General features: G+C 36.2%; 1 protein-coding gene across 2 annotated transcripts; it reads left to right on the top strand.

Annotated features, from left to right (window-relative positions):
• Positions 1 to 22: 22 nt before the first annotated feature.
• Positions 23 to 15,346, top strand: ORMDL1 (ORMDL sphingolipid biosynthesis regulator 1). Of its 2 annotated transcripts, none has more exons than XM_045806330.2 (4): positions 23 to 177; positions 2,797 to 2,977; positions 8,824 to 8,975; positions 12,510 to 15,346. In XM_045806330.2, the coding sequence occupies exons 2-4, from the start codon at positions 2,804 to 2,806 to the stop codon at positions 12,643 to 12,645; spliced, it is 462 nt and encodes a 153-aa protein (XP_045662286.1). In that variant the 5' UTR covers positions 23 to 177; positions 2,797 to 2,803; the 3' UTR covers positions 12,646 to 15,346. The 2 variants fall into 2 exon arrangements, with proteins under 2 accessions (XP_045662286.1, XP_045662287.1); XM_045806331.2 differs by having other exon boundaries at positions 67 to 224.
• The last annotated feature ends 2,956 nt before the right edge of the window (positions 15,347 to 18,302 follow it).

The following is an 18,302-nucleotide window of genomic DNA, read 5'->3' as shown; positions in this document are numbered from 1 at the left end:
GTGGGACTGGCGCTGCCCGCAGCCAATCCCATGGCGGCGCGTTAGGTACTGAACGCTTCCGCAAGCTGCGCTGCGCTGCGCTGTTCTGAGACTGATCGTAGGCATTCGGCCTTGGAGAGACGCCGTAGCCGCGGAGCTGGTTTTGTTCCGAGCTGGCCGCCGGGAGTGGGGCGGCGGGTGAGTGGGCATGAACGGCTGTAGGGGCTGTGCTGCTGTCTGCGTCGGTAAGGCGCTGTTGGCGGGCCAGGGTAGGCTTGAGGGGAAAAAGCGGACTACGACTTCGTCCGCGGCGTTCCGGGTCTGCCCGTGCGGACCAAGTGGCCCCCGGGGCTTGCCCCCAAATCCTCGTCGTCTTGCTCTGGTACTGATGGGATGTGCAGCTCCGAGAGGAAAGGGGCGAGTGGGGGAGGCGTTGCGGCGTAGCTGCAGCGGCTTTTGCTGAGCTTCCACTGGCCGTGCGCTCCAGCTTTCAGGGTAGGGGCTGCCCGTGGTTTTCTGGCTGGCGAGGAAGTCCCCAAGAGGACGGGTCGCGGTCCTCGAGGCTCTCGCACAGGCAGAGCCGAGAGGCTCTTCACAGTCGAAAGCCCTTGTTTGCTGGTCCTGAGGGGCGCGGTAGACCCCTGGGGTAGGGTCAATACCACGCCAGCTTTGCCTCCCAGCTCAGATATAAATTGTAAGCCACTTTGGAGCTTTATTTTTTTTTTCTTTCCATCCTGTGGAAAGTGGGGAAAATATCTTGAGTTGTGGCATCTAAGTATAACCTATAGCTTATAAAAATAATGTCTGATGTAAAATAGATAGGTGAGAAGAAATATTTACACACGTAAATTTGAGACTTTTGCGTCTTGTTAGTGTTACCAGCTTTCATCACCATAAGCCTTGTTGGGTGTTCCGTAGATGTTTTGGACAGAGAATGCGACATTTTACTCCAGAAACACTTGTTGGATGGGTTTATGAGAAATTCCTCTTTTAATGCCAACTCTGTAATAGAAAAAAGGTTCATGTACTTCTAAATCAGACGTGTTCCAAATGTACTCTAACCATGCCCCCTTCCCTTTCAGTCTCACTGGTTGGTTTTTACCAGGATGATAGGTATTCAGGACAGCTATATTTTGTTCGAGGGATTCTTAGAACCAAGGAAACGTCAGCACTAAAATAACTGGGAACTAATACCTGTTCTTCCTTTGGTGTTCATCTTGAATACAAAAAAGGGAAAAACTTAGAAAAAAACTAATTTTAGGGGCGTTTTAAAGGAGGAAAGACTCATTGTTTTAACCTTATTGTATTATGATTAAGAAACAAATCTTATCCCTAGACCATGTAAATTTTTTGCCACATTATGTTCCTCCCAGGTTCAGTATTTAAAAAGAAGTGATTTAAACCTGACTACTCTTTGGAAACAATGTTACATTAGGTTTAAGAGTCTGGGTACTCAGAATAGACTGGCTGGAACCACTTTGCCTTTTTTTGTCTTTAATTCAAGTATAATTAACAAACTGTTGTATTAGTATCAGGTGTACAGTATAATGATTTAACAATTCTATACATTTCTCAGTGCTCATCAAGATAAGTGTACTCTTAATCCCCGGTATTTATTTCACCCATCCCCCCACCAACCTCCCCTCTGGCAACCACCACCAGTTCTCTGTATTTGAGTGTTTTTTGGTCTTTTTTTCTTTTTTTTTAAAGATGTATTTATTTGTTTATTTGAGAGAAAGACAGAGAGAGATCACGAGCAGGGTTGGGGAGGGAGAAGCAGACTCCCCACTGAGCAGGAAGCCAGCTGTGGAACTCGATTCCAGGACCCTGGGATCATGACCTGAGTGGAAGGCAGACCCTTTTTTTTTTTTTTTTTAAGATTTTATTTATTTATTTGGCGGAGAGAGAGACAGCCAGCGAGAGGGAACACAAGCAGGGGGAGTGGGAGAGGAAGAAGCAGTCTCCCAGCGGAGGAGCCTGACATGGGGCTCGATCCCGGAGCGCTGGGATCACGCCCTGAGCCAAAGGCAGACGCTTAAGGACTGCGCCACCCAGGCGCCCCGGAAGGCAGACCCTTAACCCACTGAGCCACCCAGGCGTAAAGTCTCTTTTTTTCTTTGTTTTGTTTCTTAAATTCCAAATATAAGTGAAATCATACGGTGTTTGTCTTTCTGTGACTTATTTCACTTAGCATTATATCCTCTATATATGGACCAACATGGTCCATCCATGTTGTTGCAAATGACAAGATTTCATTCCTTTTTATGGCTAAGTAATACTCTATTATAAATATATATATACACACACACACACACACACACACCCCACATCTTCTTTATTCATTCACATGTGGATGAACACTTGGATTGCTTCCATCTTGGCTATTGTAAATAATGCTACAGCTTTGCCTTTTTTTATATTAGTTTATTCTTTTGGTACATTTAGCTCCTGAGCTTTCACTTTGGTTTCATGATATAAGAAAGTGTAGGTTTTCTCTTTCAGTTTGAGTTTTCCTGTCCATTATTTCATTTAGTAAAACCAACATGCTAGAAGACAAGCTTTAGGAAAGGGATTTTAATTTATTTTTTCAATAAGAACCATAAAAATAAGTCCCATTTGTCTTACCATGAAGTCAGATAAGAATTGCTTACTGCTTTCATTAGCGTCTGCAAATAGCCTATTTTGGTGGATGTGTTTGTTCTATTTCAGAACAACTAGAGAAAAATGATCCTAGTAACACTTATTTTGTCATGTCAGAATAGAGTGTTTAGGTTTCCGGTTTTATCATTGTTGATTCATTTCATTGCTTTCTTACAGAGCAAACATGAATGTTGGCGTTGCCCACAGTGAGGTGAATCCAAATACCCGTGTTATGAACAGCCGGGGTATGTGGCTGACATATGCATTAGGAGTTGGCTTGCTTCATATTGTCCTACTCAGTATTCCCTTCTTCAGTGTTCCTGTTGCTTGGACCTTAACAAATGTTATACATAATCTGGTAAGAATTTCACTTTATACTAAGCACTTATAAGCCTAAAGTTTAGTGCTTGTCAGGCACTGAGGGAGGAAGAAATAGGGAGTTGCTATTTAATGGGTACAGTTTCAGTTTTGCAAGATGAAAGAGTTCTAAAGATGGATGGTGGTGATGGTTGCATAACAATGTGAATGTATATTATACCACTGAACTGTATACTTAAAATTGGTTAAGATGGTACATTTTATGTTATGTGTATTTAAACAATTTTTTAAAAAGCTTAAAGCTTTATGCTATAAAGAAGGAAAACATGATTTAGTTTAACAGTTTTATTGAGATGTAATTCATAATTATATATAATATAACATTGACTGACTTAAAAGTGTACAGTTCAGAGATTTTTAATGTATGTGACAATTTTGAAGAATTCTAATCTGGGATAGGATTATATTTTTTCTATTAATACTTTATATTTAAACATTGGGCCCTTTTTCTAAGTAAGACCTTTTTTTTTTCCTCTTGATGGTTTTATGGAATTGAGAAAATAGTAGGTCATTTTAGCAAAAATTACAAGACACTGTAATTCAGGCTACTGTAATATATTGATTAACCAGAATGCTTCAGAAGTAATTATGGTTTTTGATTAACTGGAGACTAATAACCATCTTTGATTTCAAATCTTGTTAAACTTCAATCCTTTCTCAATTGTATACATATACTCTCCTTCAGTATAGAAATTTTGAGCTTAATCATATCTTATATGATTGAGAATCTTACGGTGCCTTAACTTTTTCATGTTGACTGTGGTTCTTCTGTATTATAGGATAGCTCTGCAAAGTATCAGAGGTTCGGTTGATTCTACTGACCATATTATGCAGCCCTGAAAATTGTCTGTTTAAAAAAAACAACTGATAGTGACCTTTCTTATCTTTAACTGTCTATGAAAGCAGAATGAAAGGGGAGAAATCCATTAGTCAAGACTTAATTGAATCCAGATTAATTATGTATTTGTTTAAAGATATCTAGAAAATGAAGAACTTGGAACATTAAGACAGAAAATGTAGGAGAAATAGATTTTTTTAAATTAATATTATTTATTTCCTATCTTCTGAGGAGTATTTGAATTTGATTGGAGAAGGACAAGGATAATGTGGTGGTAAAAATAAATGAATGTCCATTTAGTCCATCTTATGCGATAGACTTTGGTAGGGCTATTTTTAAGTAGTGACTTCTCTGAAATATTTGACAAGAGTTACATCCCTTTTACTATAATTCCTTTCCTTTGGCTTCCACGGGATCACTTTTTCCTAGATATATTTCTGATTCTTCCTTTTCTTACCATTGTTCCTTCTGTTTTCCTCTCCTAATTATTGCTGTCCCCAAGGTTCTTTTCTTCATCTCTTTTTATTCTGTGTATTCTATCAAGATTACTTCATCTATCCATAATTTCAGTTTCTACCTGTAGAATGATGATGTTCATTTTAATATTGCCTGATCACCTTGCACCTTAATCCAAACAATTATAAATTGAACTCAGTCCTGATCTGTCCCTTACCACTCACAACCTGTTCTCTGGCTTTGTTCCCGATCTAATCTAAAGGCACCACTGTCTACCCGTAAGTCAAGCCAGATAGCTGAATGTCAAAGGTAAAGGGATTCGTATAATGAGTTATCCAAATTGAGACTGTTTTGAGAGTAAAAGGGAGCTCTAGTAATAACTACTCCAAGAAAATTAGTGTAAATTAGGATCATTCATGCTATTGAAGATATATGGTCACTCTAGTCTTAGATTAACTCCTTTTCCTCTGTATTCCATATCCATTTAGTCAGAGCCCTGTTTTACTCCTTTACTGTCTTTCAGCTTGATCCCCACTGGCCTTGCTATAATTTGTACACTTATTTTTTTCTCAGGTGGATTACTCCAGTAGATCAAATGGTCTCCTGGATGTTCCTCTACCGTCCTCCATTCCAACTTGACAGAGAGTTATCTTCAAAATGCATATATCTTCAAGTCATGCTCTAAGTCCTTCTATGATTCCTTATTATATTCGTAGTAAAATAACAAGTTCCTTATGTGGCATGTAAGACCAGTTGATAACAGTACAGAGGCAAGAAAAGGACTCAATCTTATTCCAGCCCATCTCCAAACATGAGTATTGCTCTAACAATAATGAAAATTATCTTGTTGTCACCTTTTTGCTTTGGCTTAGGCTCTTTTTCCACTGTTTTAATACCCTCCCTCCATCCTTTTCTGCTGGGCTGATTCCTACTTGTCCAGGGAAACTACTCAAATATCTCCTCCGGGAAGCTACAAAATTCCCATGCTGCATTCTTTTAAGTGTATTTATCATAGTTTTATAATTAGGAATTTGCCTCTTTATTTCCCATATCTCTAAAGACTTATGTAAATGTTTGCTGAATTAATTAGTCTGTATTGTCACATAATTTTCCCTTCTCCAATGGCACATGTATTAAATGTATTTTAGAAGTCACCCCCTACCCTTGCCCAGATGTTTTCAAATTGGTTGACTGAGATTTTGAAGCACAGTATATGGCTGTGAACAAAGCATAGGTAATTGAGGAAAGCGAACTTCTGACTTATTAGTTCACCACACTAAAAACCTAACTACCAGCCATCGATGTAGCAATTAACATGACTCCAAATTTAAGTTTCTTTTGAAGACAGACTACATTAAACCGATAAAATATGAAATACGTACTGAACGCTTTTAAAGGTTGTTATCTGTGGTTAGAAAAAATACTGTCTTTGCCTTTCTGAACCATACAGTAGAAATCTACAGTGATTGTTTTTATTCATTTTTACAGTGCTGTAGTTCACTTTTAGAGGTATTAATATTTCACAAAATTCTTAGCCTAGCTTTTAAAATGAATGAGAATTTTCTGCATTTTGAGCCAGTAAATATTAACAGCCAACCATGAGCTACATATTTTTCCCCAGTTTTTTTGATTTGAGTATAAATCATCCATCACTAAATTTTATAGAATAACTATTAAAAATAATGGGATAGAAGTTATATGGTCAGGTAAGATTTTATTCTGTTTAACTGAAAAGGATATATAAAATATTCTGTTTGAATATTCTAAACACTGGTGATGCATGTAGTTTGAAGGAAATAATGAGAGGATTGTTTTTCTCTTTGATGATTCTAATACATGCATTAGTTAGAGTAGAGATTCTGAACTTTTTTGGGTCCCCTACTCCTCAGAATTTAAAAGCATACAAATTCTATTTTACTGTCTCCTGTAAAGCCCATGTGAAAATGGTGTCCTTGTGCTTACAGAATAAACATTCCTTAGCTTAGTGTCATCTTGGCTTAATATCTAACACTTGCTGTGTACCAGCCCTTGTTTCTGAGGTATTCATGCTAATGGGAGAACAAACATGTAAATAATTCTAACAAAATATATTGTGCTATAAATAAAAGTATTTTCAATAAAATTCTATACAAGCACATAGGCTACTACTGATGAGGAAGGCTTCCCTGAGGAGTTGTCATTTGAGCTGAACCTTCAAGAATGAGACAGTTGACAAGGTAGCATCGCAGCTTTTGCCTCAGCAACAGAGGACCTTTCCCTCTTCTGCATTGGCTGTGTACTTGGTAACTTTGATAGCACTTTCTGTCCTACATTTTAGTTGTTTATGCATATCTTTTTTTTTTTCTTACCATCTCTTAGAAGATTGAGTTTTTTTCAAGGCTGTGGACATTTCTTACTCAATTTCATATATGCGTACATGTCCTGTGTCCTGTACATATAAGCCACTTATTAAATGCTTTTTGAGTTAAATCTAATTGAACATGAGTCCATTTCTGTATAGCTTAGGTGTTATTGTACTAAACAACTTTTGAATTGCCTAATGGAATAATTAGAAAGTAGACTCAGCTTTGAAAACAATGGCTCTCTTAACCTAGTTAATAATATAAAATTTCAAATCACTAATTTTTTTTCCATATATTTATTAAAAGTTGAGGAAGCAAAAATGACACCTCATTGTGACTTCTAGGAGGAAAAACTGTTTGATGATAATATTTAGGCAAGAATATTGTGTTACTGGGGCGCTTGGGTGGCTTAGTCGTTAAGTGTCTGCCTTCGGCTCAGTGTGATCCCAGGGTCCTGGGATCCCACGTCGGGCTCCCTCTCCGCTGGGAAGACTGCTTCTTCCTCTCCCACTCTCCCTGCTTGTGTTCCCTCTTTCGCTGGCTGTCTCTCCGTCAAATAAATAAATAAAATCTTTAGGGGCGCCTGGGTGGCACAGCGGTTAAGCATCTGCCTTCGGCTCAGGGCGTGATCCCGGCGTTCTGGGATCGACCCCCACATCAGGCTCCTCCGCTATGAGCCTGCTTCTTCCTCTCCCACTCCCCCTGCTTGTGTTCCCTCTCTCGCTGGCTGTCTCTATCTCTGTCAAATAAATAAATAAAATCTTAAAAAAAAAAAAATAAGTAAATAAAATCTTTAAAAAAAAAAAAAAGAATATTCTGTTACTGGTGCCTCAGACAGTGATCCTGCAATGAAGTACTACCAATGATCTAAATAGAATCATAACTCAAGGAAACAAAATCTAGTATGTATTGGTTTTTTCCAAATCACAAAATTAGATGTTCAAACATATCCCTAGACAGAATGGATTTTACTAATGTTTTTTACTTTCAAAAACACTGACTTCAGGGCCACCCGGGTGACTTAATCGATTAAGCATGACCCTTGATTTTGGCTCAGGTCATGATTTCGAGGTCCTGGGATTGAGCTTCACATCTGGCTTTTCTCCCTCTCCCTCTGTCCCCCTTAAATAAATAAATAAATCTTTTTGAAACTAACTTCAAAAGAAACAATATTGGGGCACAGTGGTGATTTTTAAAAGCAAATTGAGTTGAACATTATTTCTACTATATAACCATCTTTGTTATGTTAGAAGAGAACTATTGAGGGGTGCCTGGGTGGCGCAGTTGTTAAGCGTCTGCCTTCGGCTCAGGGTGTGATCCTGGAGTTATGGGATTGAGCCCCACGTCGGGCTCTTCTGCTGGGAGCCTGCTTCTTCCTCTCCCACTCCCCCTGCTTGTGTTCCCTCTCTTGCTGGCTTTCTCTCTCTCTCTGTCAAATAAATAAATAGAATCTTTAAAAAAAAACAAAAACAAAAAACTGTTATGACAAAGACAGTCTTAATATTAAATATTTTCAAAACCATTCCCCTAATGTAGAAATTTTATTATTATTTACAGATTTGTATGTTTTTATCATTTTATAAGTATCATCACATTTATTAATAGGACACTAAACATTCCTATACATCAGGGGTAAGATAATCCTGTTTCCTGGACACCTAGGTGGCTCAGTCGGTTAACCTACTGCCTTCAGCTCAAGTCATGATCCCATGGTCCTGAGATTGAGACCCGCTTTGGGCTCCCTGCTGAGCCTTCTCCTTCTCCCTCTGCCACTCCCCCTGCTTGTGCTCTCTGGCTCTCTCTTTCTTTCAAATAAATTAATCTTTTTTAAAAAAATGATAATCCTGTTTCCCAATAGGAAAGGTATTAGAAGATCTAAATGTAACGATGTAAAGTGGTCCTGATGTTACTTTTTGTGAATTTTCAATTTAATGGGACATGAAAACAGGTTACTTTCAGTTGATCTTTTACTGGTTTTCACCAAATAATATTCATATGCCTCTGGAAGTTTTATTTTACTATGAAGAAACTGGCCACAGCCTTTCACAAGTAATATGAAAGCTTAAAATTTGAGCTGTTAAGTTCAATCACCCATACTGTCATAAGTAGTCTGGAACTATCTTTATGCTTACTGACAAGTACTAATTTTATATTTGGTATTGATTATATATCCCCTTGCTTGTTTTCCAGGGGATGTATGTATTTTTGCATGCAGTAAAAGGAACACCTTTTGAAACTCCTGACCAGGGTAAAGCAAGGCTCCTAACTCACTGGGAACAACTGGACTATGGAGTACAGTTTACATCTTCACGGAAGTTTTTCACAATTTCTCCAATAATTCTGTAAGTGGTGGAAGTTTTTTAGGTATGAGGAAGATTGGGTAAGAGGGAGTTGTCCTTTTATTAGGTTGAATTTCAATTAGAAACAGAATATTTATTGAAACCTCTACAAATAAATAGCTACCACAGAGCAAAAATACAGGCAAAATCTTTAACAGGCTGGTAATAATACCATTTTTACCTCAGTCAGTAACCTATAGAAACAATATAATGTGCCCATCAGTATCTTTAGACATTCTAGGATATACAGGTCTAATATACTCTAGTTCATATGCTTAAGTTGCTTACAAGAAAGCTAAATGCATAATCTTATTCTATATTCCACTATCAGATTAATCTCCCTAAACAAGGATTTGGATGATTTCAGATGAATTTCATTGACCACCTTACCGCCCCCCCACATACACACACACAATTTAGATGTTCAAACTCCTTGAGAGAGACTGCTGTATAGTTTATACACAAGAGAAGTTAGGCTTTCATCGTAGAACAGAGCTGGGTTGAATCCTGTGTTTATCACTCAGCCTGCTTGGTTTGCTCATAAATGAAATTCTAGCCAGTAGTACATAGCTCAATATGACGCCATAAGAAATAAATGATATAATATCTATGTGTAAAGCATTTAACCTTATATTACCTCCTATCACCTGATATTCAGGGCCCTTCACAAAAATGGTTCCTACCTCATTTTTCCGTTATGTGAATATTTACCCCCATCCATCTCCCACCTGGTCAAGCTCTTCTAAGCAGCATTTCTTGAATACTTCATGTGTAGTCCTATTTCTATGCCTTTGTTCAAATCATTTCTCCTACCTGAAATACCTTCTCCTTTCTTAATTTATCCTTCTTTCAAGATTTAAATCCTACCTCCTCAATGAGGTCTTTTCCTTAGCACCCAACCTTAAGTAATAATCTGTTTTGAACTCCTTTAGTAGTTATTATACGTCCCTTATTTATGTCACTTTGTATTATCTGTTATTATAAATGATTTGTTTATGCAACGAATTTTTAAGTGCATGGATTGCTTTGAATTTCATACTCAGTACAGTTGCATGCATATAATGGATGCTTTACATATATCTTAATCAAACACTATATACCACACAGCTTATATATAGTAATGCATCCCTGATAAAATCAGTGCAGTCTGGAGTAACAGAAAGACTTCTTGTAGGCATTAGGATTCCTTAAACTGGGACTTCAGGGAAGGTAGATTTTAGATAGATGTGCAGAAAAAGGAAGGCATTTTCAAATGAAAAGAATACATTGATCATAAAGTGATAGGTTTCTTTTTTCCTATATTGATAGCACTTTGAGGAAATTTTTAAAATTTTTGTTCCAGCCCCACATAAAATTAACATCAAAAGATTAATGATTTGTACGACATAACAAAGATAAGTGCAATAACAAGAATAATAGTTATACAAACAGCCCTAAATTTGGGTTTTAGCTCTATTGCTTTCTAGCTGCGTGACTTTTGGCCATTTCTTTGAAAGCCTGTTTCCTCATCTATAAAATGTTGAGGATTGCATTATAATGAATGTAAAAAGCTTGACATACTGAATTTTTAATAAGAGTTATCACAAAATAGTCAACTAAGATGTACCTGTGTACAACATCCATATTTCTGAAAACATATTTTTGACCCACAGGTATGATTTCAAATATTCTGTGATTAAATTCCTTATATAACTCAAGAAACAACATTAAAGCCATCTATATAGCATTGATATTTTTCAGAGTGCTTTCACATTTTCTTATTTGATCATCATTTGTCAGGTAGGTGAGGCATGCAGTGTTATCCCAGATTTTTAGATAAAGAAACAGGCTCAGATGCATTACCTTATTTCAGATCTTGCAGCTAGTTAGAGTCCAGAGCCCGGATGAAATCCTAAACTTCTAATACAGGTCTCTTTCCAATATACCCTTTGGCATCTGGAAATTTGGCAACTGGCAATTACACAATTCCCACCTTGGTTTTGCATCCCCTTGGAGGATTGTCTAGGTTTTTATAAGAGCCAAGTAATTTTTGTATAATTTACACATAAAGTTAGTTTTTATTAAAAGACATAAAGGGGGACATATGCTACAGTATGATGAGACGCTATTCCAAGAAGATTTACTATTTCCAACGTATCAGGGTATACATAAAGCCCATAATGATTATGGGAGATGAAATGAGCTTACCAAATGCAAGTGGTATCTTATTTTGTGCAGTGAAGGAAATATAAAAACAGTCTTAAAGTGTATGAAAGTTGGAAGAAAGGGTTTAGACTAAAGGTTGAAGAATATGGTTTATTCTCAAGAAGCATTTTCTGATTATAATTTCTGAAATAGGTGGAAAATTACAGAATTCCTCAATTTAGATGATTCTGAAAATGATGTATACAGCTCTCTGTGATGTTTTTAGCCATACCTGAAAATAGCTCTTCTTTTCTAACCGTATTGCCCAAGATGTTTTTCTCCCCTTATTAGAAATTATGACAGTACTTAGAGGAAGGGCTATTAGGATATTTTCCTGTATGCTCTAACAGTACTAATTAGGTAAACACCCATATTCAGACTAACTTTGTAGCTCTGATCAAGTAAAGTATGATGTTTTAGTCTTTACATCCTGTCTATATTAGGATACTCTCAGTGGCCAGATGGTGTGTCTGCACTCTGATGTACCCTTGGGTAAAACCAGACAATTCTGACTTGATGATTTATGGTCCTAAAGGTAGCTTAGGCTTGTTAAAACAAATTCTCAGATGTTGAATGTCTTTGAATATGTACATATGTTCAATTACAGCGAAGTAGTTGGAATTTTCCGGTTAAACCGGTTGTCGACCTGTTCAGCTACAGTATGGAAATGAGAACATCAAAAGGGCAATCAAGTATTTGCTTTCTTTCAAAGATACGGAATTGTACTAATGTACTAACACCCCATTTTTCACAACTTCATAGCCGTAGTTTTTAACCTTTTGGTGGCTCACAAAACCCTTTGAGAATATGCTTTGGATCTGGATCTTCTCTTCAGAAACATACACATAAATACAAACTATACGTGAAATTTCAGAGAATTTTATGAACCCTAGTTTGAAAGACTTAGGCTTTAAAGGTTGCTAAGTAGCAAACACATTCTTTTTTTTTTAGATTTATTTCTTTATTTTAGAGAGGGAGAGGGAGAGAGAATCCCAAGCAGACTCCATGCTAAGCACAGAATCCAATGCAGGGCTCAATCTCACAACACTGAGATCATGACCTGAGCCAAAACCGAGAGTTGGACATTCAACCGACTGCACCACTCAGGCGCCCTGCAAACATTCTTTTAAATGCATTTAACATAATTGCAGAAATGCAAAATGTGCATATATGCCTCCATTAAATAGGTTTTTAAATCCCAAATTAATTTAGGCCCCAAACTGTAAAACTCCTATTTTAGTGCTCAAAAGTGATTCTGCTTTTTTAGGTATTTATGTTTCAGTGGCTTTTTTTACCTTTAAAGTTTTTACAAATTTTACATGTTACATATGTTTTTAATTTTTATTTCCACAGATATTTTCTGGCAAGTTTCTATACGAAGTATGATCCAACTCACTTCATCCTAAACACAGCTTCTCTCCTGAGTGTGCTAATTCCTAAAATGCCACAGCTACATGGTGTTCGGATCTTTGGAATTAATAAGTATTGAAATGTTTTGAAATGGAACAAAAATTTTTACAGCTACTAAGTTTTCTGTAAGGAAGGAATGGTTAGTAAACTGCACTGTTTCCATGATAATGTGAAATGAGAAGTATTTACATTGGAGGGCCAGTTGCTGGTTCTTCATACGCTGTTTTGAAGTGCAGATATTTACTAGAAGATGCCTCTGTTTAATGCATGTGGTATCTTTCTGAAGAGAGGCTTTAGGCAGGCTGGGCAGGCCCAGCTTATAAGTAAAGGCTGTAAAGTGAGGGTATAGTAGATAAATCCAAGGAAATAAGAGATTTATAAGACACTGAGACCAGATTAGCTTATAATGAGTGGGCATTATTTTAGGAGAAGAAAAATTCCAATCATTCAGTCAGTTTAAGCAGACATACATATAAACCAGAATCACCTCTTTACAAGTTTATTATAGATCATTTTTATTACCATATGTGTTCCTCTTGTGTTATATATGAGGATATTTCCCTCCTGTTTTATACAAGCCAATCCCTACCATATGATTGTACTTTTTTGGTTTTGCTGGCTCAACATTATATTGATGGAGGAGGTCATTTTTACATTTATTAAGTTACTGAGTTCATGAAGGTCCACCTTCATGAGTGGTGATAGAAGACAGCCAGGCATCTTACCAACAGCCTCTGATTAGCCTTCTAATTTTGGAGCAGAGTGGGTTTTGCTGCCTTTCCAGACACAAGGCTGCTAATCCAATTAAGGAAATAATTTATTTCACACAGTTAAAATATATGGTAATTTAAAGCTGTCTGCTTATTTGGTTGATCAATCTAATTGTTAAATTCTGCTATTATTTAGAAAAGGAAACATAAAATGGACAACTATTTAGCCAGCCTGTGGTCTGGCAGAAACTGCTTCTCCAGCAGTAGTACCAAAGTAAATAATGGGGTCTTCTTTAGCAGGTCCTCAGTAAAAGAAAACATTGTCTTTTCTTACACCCCCTGCTCTCGGCCCCCATATTTTGCCCATTAATGTTTTGCCTTTCAATACGTGGGTTTTAGTGTAGATTAACCCAAAGTGGTAACTATATCCAAAGCAGCAACCATATTGAATTCTTGTCACTTAGAGAAGCTATAGTTGACATTAATTGCAAGAAATAACTATATACTACTTTGAGAAGGAAACACGTCAAAAACAAAGTTCTGATATGGGATGAAACTGAAAACTCCAGTAATATTTGTAAACAAAACTGAGTGAAAAGAGTTGTAGACCAACTGAAAAATCAATTTGTTTTAATAAACTGACTTTTGGGGGGTAATGATCATTGTTTTGTATTTCAGAAGTATTGAGTTTAGAAATCAGTTGTATAATAATGCTTTTGTATGTTTGTCTTTTCCCATGTATTTTTAAACCAGTAATCTATACTTGAATAAAACTTTTCTTTCATGTAAGATTATTGCACATAATCTCCAAATTCAGTCAGCAATGTCACATTTATTTTTCAGGGTTTTTTAAGCAACCGAATTTGTAAAATTAAGGTAGTTAAAAATGTTGCTTTTCTTCATTTTAAAGGCTTAAATTTTTGCACAGACTTGAGATAGAAATCTACTTCTGTTAATACAGGCCTTCTGCTTTTTTCCCCACTTGTCACCCTTCAATGTTTTAAAAGTATTTATTCAATAGATATTTGAGGGCCCATCTGGTGTAGGTGTTGTTTTAGGTATTATGGCTATAGTTTGTAAGCAAGACAAACCAAATCTTTTCCCTTATAAGCTTACATTCAAATTGGAGAAAAGATAATAAATGAGTCAAAACATATTATTTCAAAATGTATTATTTCATTATTCCAGTGATAAATGCCATGGAAAGAAAATTAACCAGGTGAAAGTCAGGAGAGCCTACCTCAGAAAGCCTTCCCTAATGTTCCTAAGGTGATTTTTGGACTAGAAAGGAGTAATAAGATGAGAATGGTAACACATGAGGTCAGAGAAGTAGTAAGGGTCAGATCATATAGGACTCTATTGGCCAAGGTAATAAGCAAATTTTCTTCTAAGCTTGACAAAGCCATTTGATAGTTTTACATAGGAGATTAAAGGGGTCTGATTTATTTTTTTTTAAGGTTAAATGGCTAATGTTGAGAATAAAGTGTAAAGGAATAGGAAGCAGGAAGCATAGTAGGGAAACTACTATAGGCAAGAGGTAGCTCAGACTAGGAAAATGGCTGATGAAGTGGTGAGAAGTGGTCAAATTTGGGATATGCTTTTTTGGTCTTAACACATGGGTGAATGGTTGTCTTAAATATGGAAATGTCCCAATTTCACAAGTTTGTATCGTTTAATATGAAAAAAAAACCTTTTTTTTAAAACAAAATCCATAATGACTATTATTTGGAACAAAACTAATTGCTGTGCTATAATTGCTCCTAATTTCAAATCAAGAAACAATGGCAGTTTCTAAATAAGCATGAGCTCAGAAGTGCCACTAATTTTGGCATTCATTGGTAAATTTTCCCTGCAGCAGTTATTACTGTGGAGTTCCATGGTGGTTTTCTACTTCCCTTTTCCTTCTACATTTATTTATTTTTTTAAATTATGTTCAGTTAGCCACTGTATAGTACGTTGTTAGTTTTCGATGTGGAGTTCAATGATTCATTAGTTATGTGTAACGCCCAGTGCACACATGTGCCCTCCTTAATACACATCACCCCGTTACCCCTTCCTCCCACCCCCTCCTTCTACATTTATTTATTGGAATTCTGTAAGGAAGATTTTTTTCCTTCTCCATTTATTCAATCATTATATTATTTTGGATTTAGAGATATTCTTTGGTTTACAATTCATTATTATCATTACTAATTTGTTGTTCAAATTGTTCTCCAGATTTGGCCATTGGAAGTCAGAATTCCCAGTAATAATTTCCTAGTTGGCTTCTGTGTCTTTTTGACCTGCCTCCCCCTTTTTTTCTTAAGCATAGAACTATATTTTTTAGGTTTATGGCACTATGGTCTACTAAACTATGAAGATCCTAAGGGGCATAACAATATCTCCTTAACTCATATCTGTATGAATTAGCCTTATGGAGTTATATGATGTTAAGAGTTGGAAAAGACCTTAAAGGCTATATAATTTCAACCCCTTGAATTTTCATTAATCATCATGCCTCCATTCAGTTCTGTGTTATTCCTAATAAAGGAGGACTTAAACTTACAAGGCTGCATTTTTGTAATGGAATTCATAACTTACTTTACAGTAAGCTGGAATCTAAACCTTTTTCTACATAACTCTTCAACCGTTTAACTTTTAAACTGTTATCAGTAGCACTGAATAAACATTACCTGGGTTTTCGCCATTTTCCATATGATACAGTTTACATTTCTCCTATCCTGGTAATTCTGCTGAGTCGCAGTTTCTTATTATATAGGATTAGAGCTAACTACAGGAGGTGCTAAGATGTGATGGCACTGCAACGGTACCGCTTCCCTTGTTCTGGATCCTTTTGTTTTTCTTAATATAGTCTCATTTTAGCTATTTTGACAGCCACATATCACTGATTGTTCACCTTGCAGTCACTAAAACCTCAACTCTTCAATATGTAGTGCCTTTAAATGATGGCTTTCCCTTCATATACTAAATGGACTTATTCAGCCAAGTCTATGATTTCTTTTTCCTGTGGAACCCCATCTTGTCAGATATTAGCCTATTGATTCATCTTCTCTAACTCAAGTTGAAACTTAATTGTCATGCAGTATATTTCTCCTATATTATATCTCCTGTATTAATGTGTCACCAGGAAATATGACCCCAGAATGCTCTCATGCTAATCTGGAAGAAGACAAATGCAGCAGCCCAGCGTAAGCCAGTGCAGTTTGGGAATGCTTCTAACAAGATGATAGAAAGAGTAGTTTTCAGAACAACTGCATGCATATTACATGTGGATGTAGGAAATGTAAACAGGTTCAGTACTGGGAAGACAGGTGTAAGTAAAATAATCTAAAAGGAAGTTTGGAGCAGCACTGGGCAGGGAAGGAAGGTAGGTAAGAGAATAGCAAAGATAAGCTCTCCTTAATTTTGCCTAATGTCAAGAAGAAGAGTTATGAAGTATTTCAGGTTTTCATTTAACTCCCTAATTTCAGTTCCAGTTAAAAATGATTCAGTAGGTAGTTTGTTACATAGGGTTTAAAATTTTTCATTTCACTTCATATGAACACATGAGAATTATAAATTCAAATTTAGAATACTGTCTTAGGTATACAGTACACAGAAGGCTTCAACCACATCGGGTAATATTTCTTAAATGAGTGTTGGGCTAACAGAAGTTGATAATAGTATTCTTGACACTTTCATAATCAAAATATTTCATAATTAAAACATAGTTTAATAGAAATACATTTGGATTCTATGTTCAGCATTGTAATTTATTCCATTTCTTGACTCATTCAAGCCTTTGATAATCAACTAATGATTATGGAAGGGACTCAACCTGTAGCACTAAAGTTCTATGTAATTCTAAGTTTGGCAGATAGGCCAAGTTTATCACTATGACTATTCACTCTAACTATAATTATATTAATAAAAATAAATTCTCAATTATGAGAACTATAGTAAACTACATCATTAACAGTGTATAATGAACTCTTTAAAATATAAAATATGTATAAAATTTCTGACTTTCCAATAATGTAGTTATACATTTCTATTGACATTTTTTTAAATGTCCATATTTTGCAAAAAACTGTATGTTGAGTGTATTATCAAGAAGATAAGCATACATCATGTTATAATTTTTTAAATAGGAACAGAGAAGCCAGATGACATAAGTGGCATTGTTGAGAATTTTCCCAGTATACCACCTACTACAGAAAACCTGATACAGTGATTCTGCTTTGAGAAATTTATCCCTCCTATGAATTAACAAGTCATATGTTTCTATTATGGTACCAAACAGTCATAGGGATTATATGGGAGCAACAAAAAGATTCACCCTCTTCCCCCCCACCCCCCCCCCCCGCCAAAAGTACTCATAGACCCCACATACTTGAAAAATAAGATCATCTGGAATGGTAATTCCTCAAAAAATTAAACAATTACTATATGATCTAGCAATTCCCATTCTGGGTATATACCCAAAAGAAGTGAAAGCAGGGATTTGGAAAGGTATTTGTGCAACACATGTTTATAGAAGCATTATTCACAATAATTAGAAGGTGGAAACAACCCAAGTGTCCATTGACAGATGAATGGATAAACAAAATGTGGTATATGCAAACAACAGAATATTCCACTTTGAAAAAAAATTTTTGACACATGCTACCACATTGGATGAACCTTGACATTAATGCTATGTGAAATAAGCCAGTCATAAAAGGACAAATACTGTATGATCCCGCTTATAAGAGGTACCTAGAGTAGTCAGAGACATAATGGCCATTTCCAGAGGCTGGCAGGAAGGGGAAATGAAGAATTAGTGTTTAATGGGTACAGTTTCAATTGGGGAAAATGAAAAGTTTGTAGATGGATGGTAAAGATGTTTGCACAACATTGTGAATATAATTAATGCCATTGTACTGTACACCTTAAAAATGGTTAAAATGATAAATTGTGTTACATATGTTTTACCACAATAAAATAAATCATCTGAGTAAATTTGTAAAATAATCGTAATGGCTCAACAATGAAAAAAAAAAGCAAA

This window comes from Ursus americanus, chromosome 1, assembly GCF_024610735.1.
Source record: "Ursus americanus isolate L20-20 chromosome 1, mUrsAme1.1.p, whole genome shotgun sequence".
Lineage (NCBI taxonomy): Eukaryota > Metazoa > Chordata > Mammalia > Carnivora > Ursidae > Ursus > Ursus americanus.
Note: the sequence above shows the minus strand (reverse complement) of the source record. Positions and strands in the feature narration are given on the sequence as shown.

Bases quoted from the DNA above. Each gene is read 5' to 3' on its own strand.
- ORMDL1 (XM_045806330.2), top strand. From the start codon at position 2,804: ATGAATGTTGGCGTTGCCCACAGTGAGGTGAATCCAAATACCCGTGTT. The intron at 2,978-8,823 runs GTAAGAATTTCA...CTTGTTTTCCAG, and splicing joins CAAATGTTATACATAATCTG to GGGATGTATGTATTTTTGCA. The intron at 8,976-12,509 runs GTAAGTGGTGGA...TTATTTCCACAG, and splicing joins ACAATTTCTCCAATAATTCT to ATATTTTCTGGCAAGTTTCT.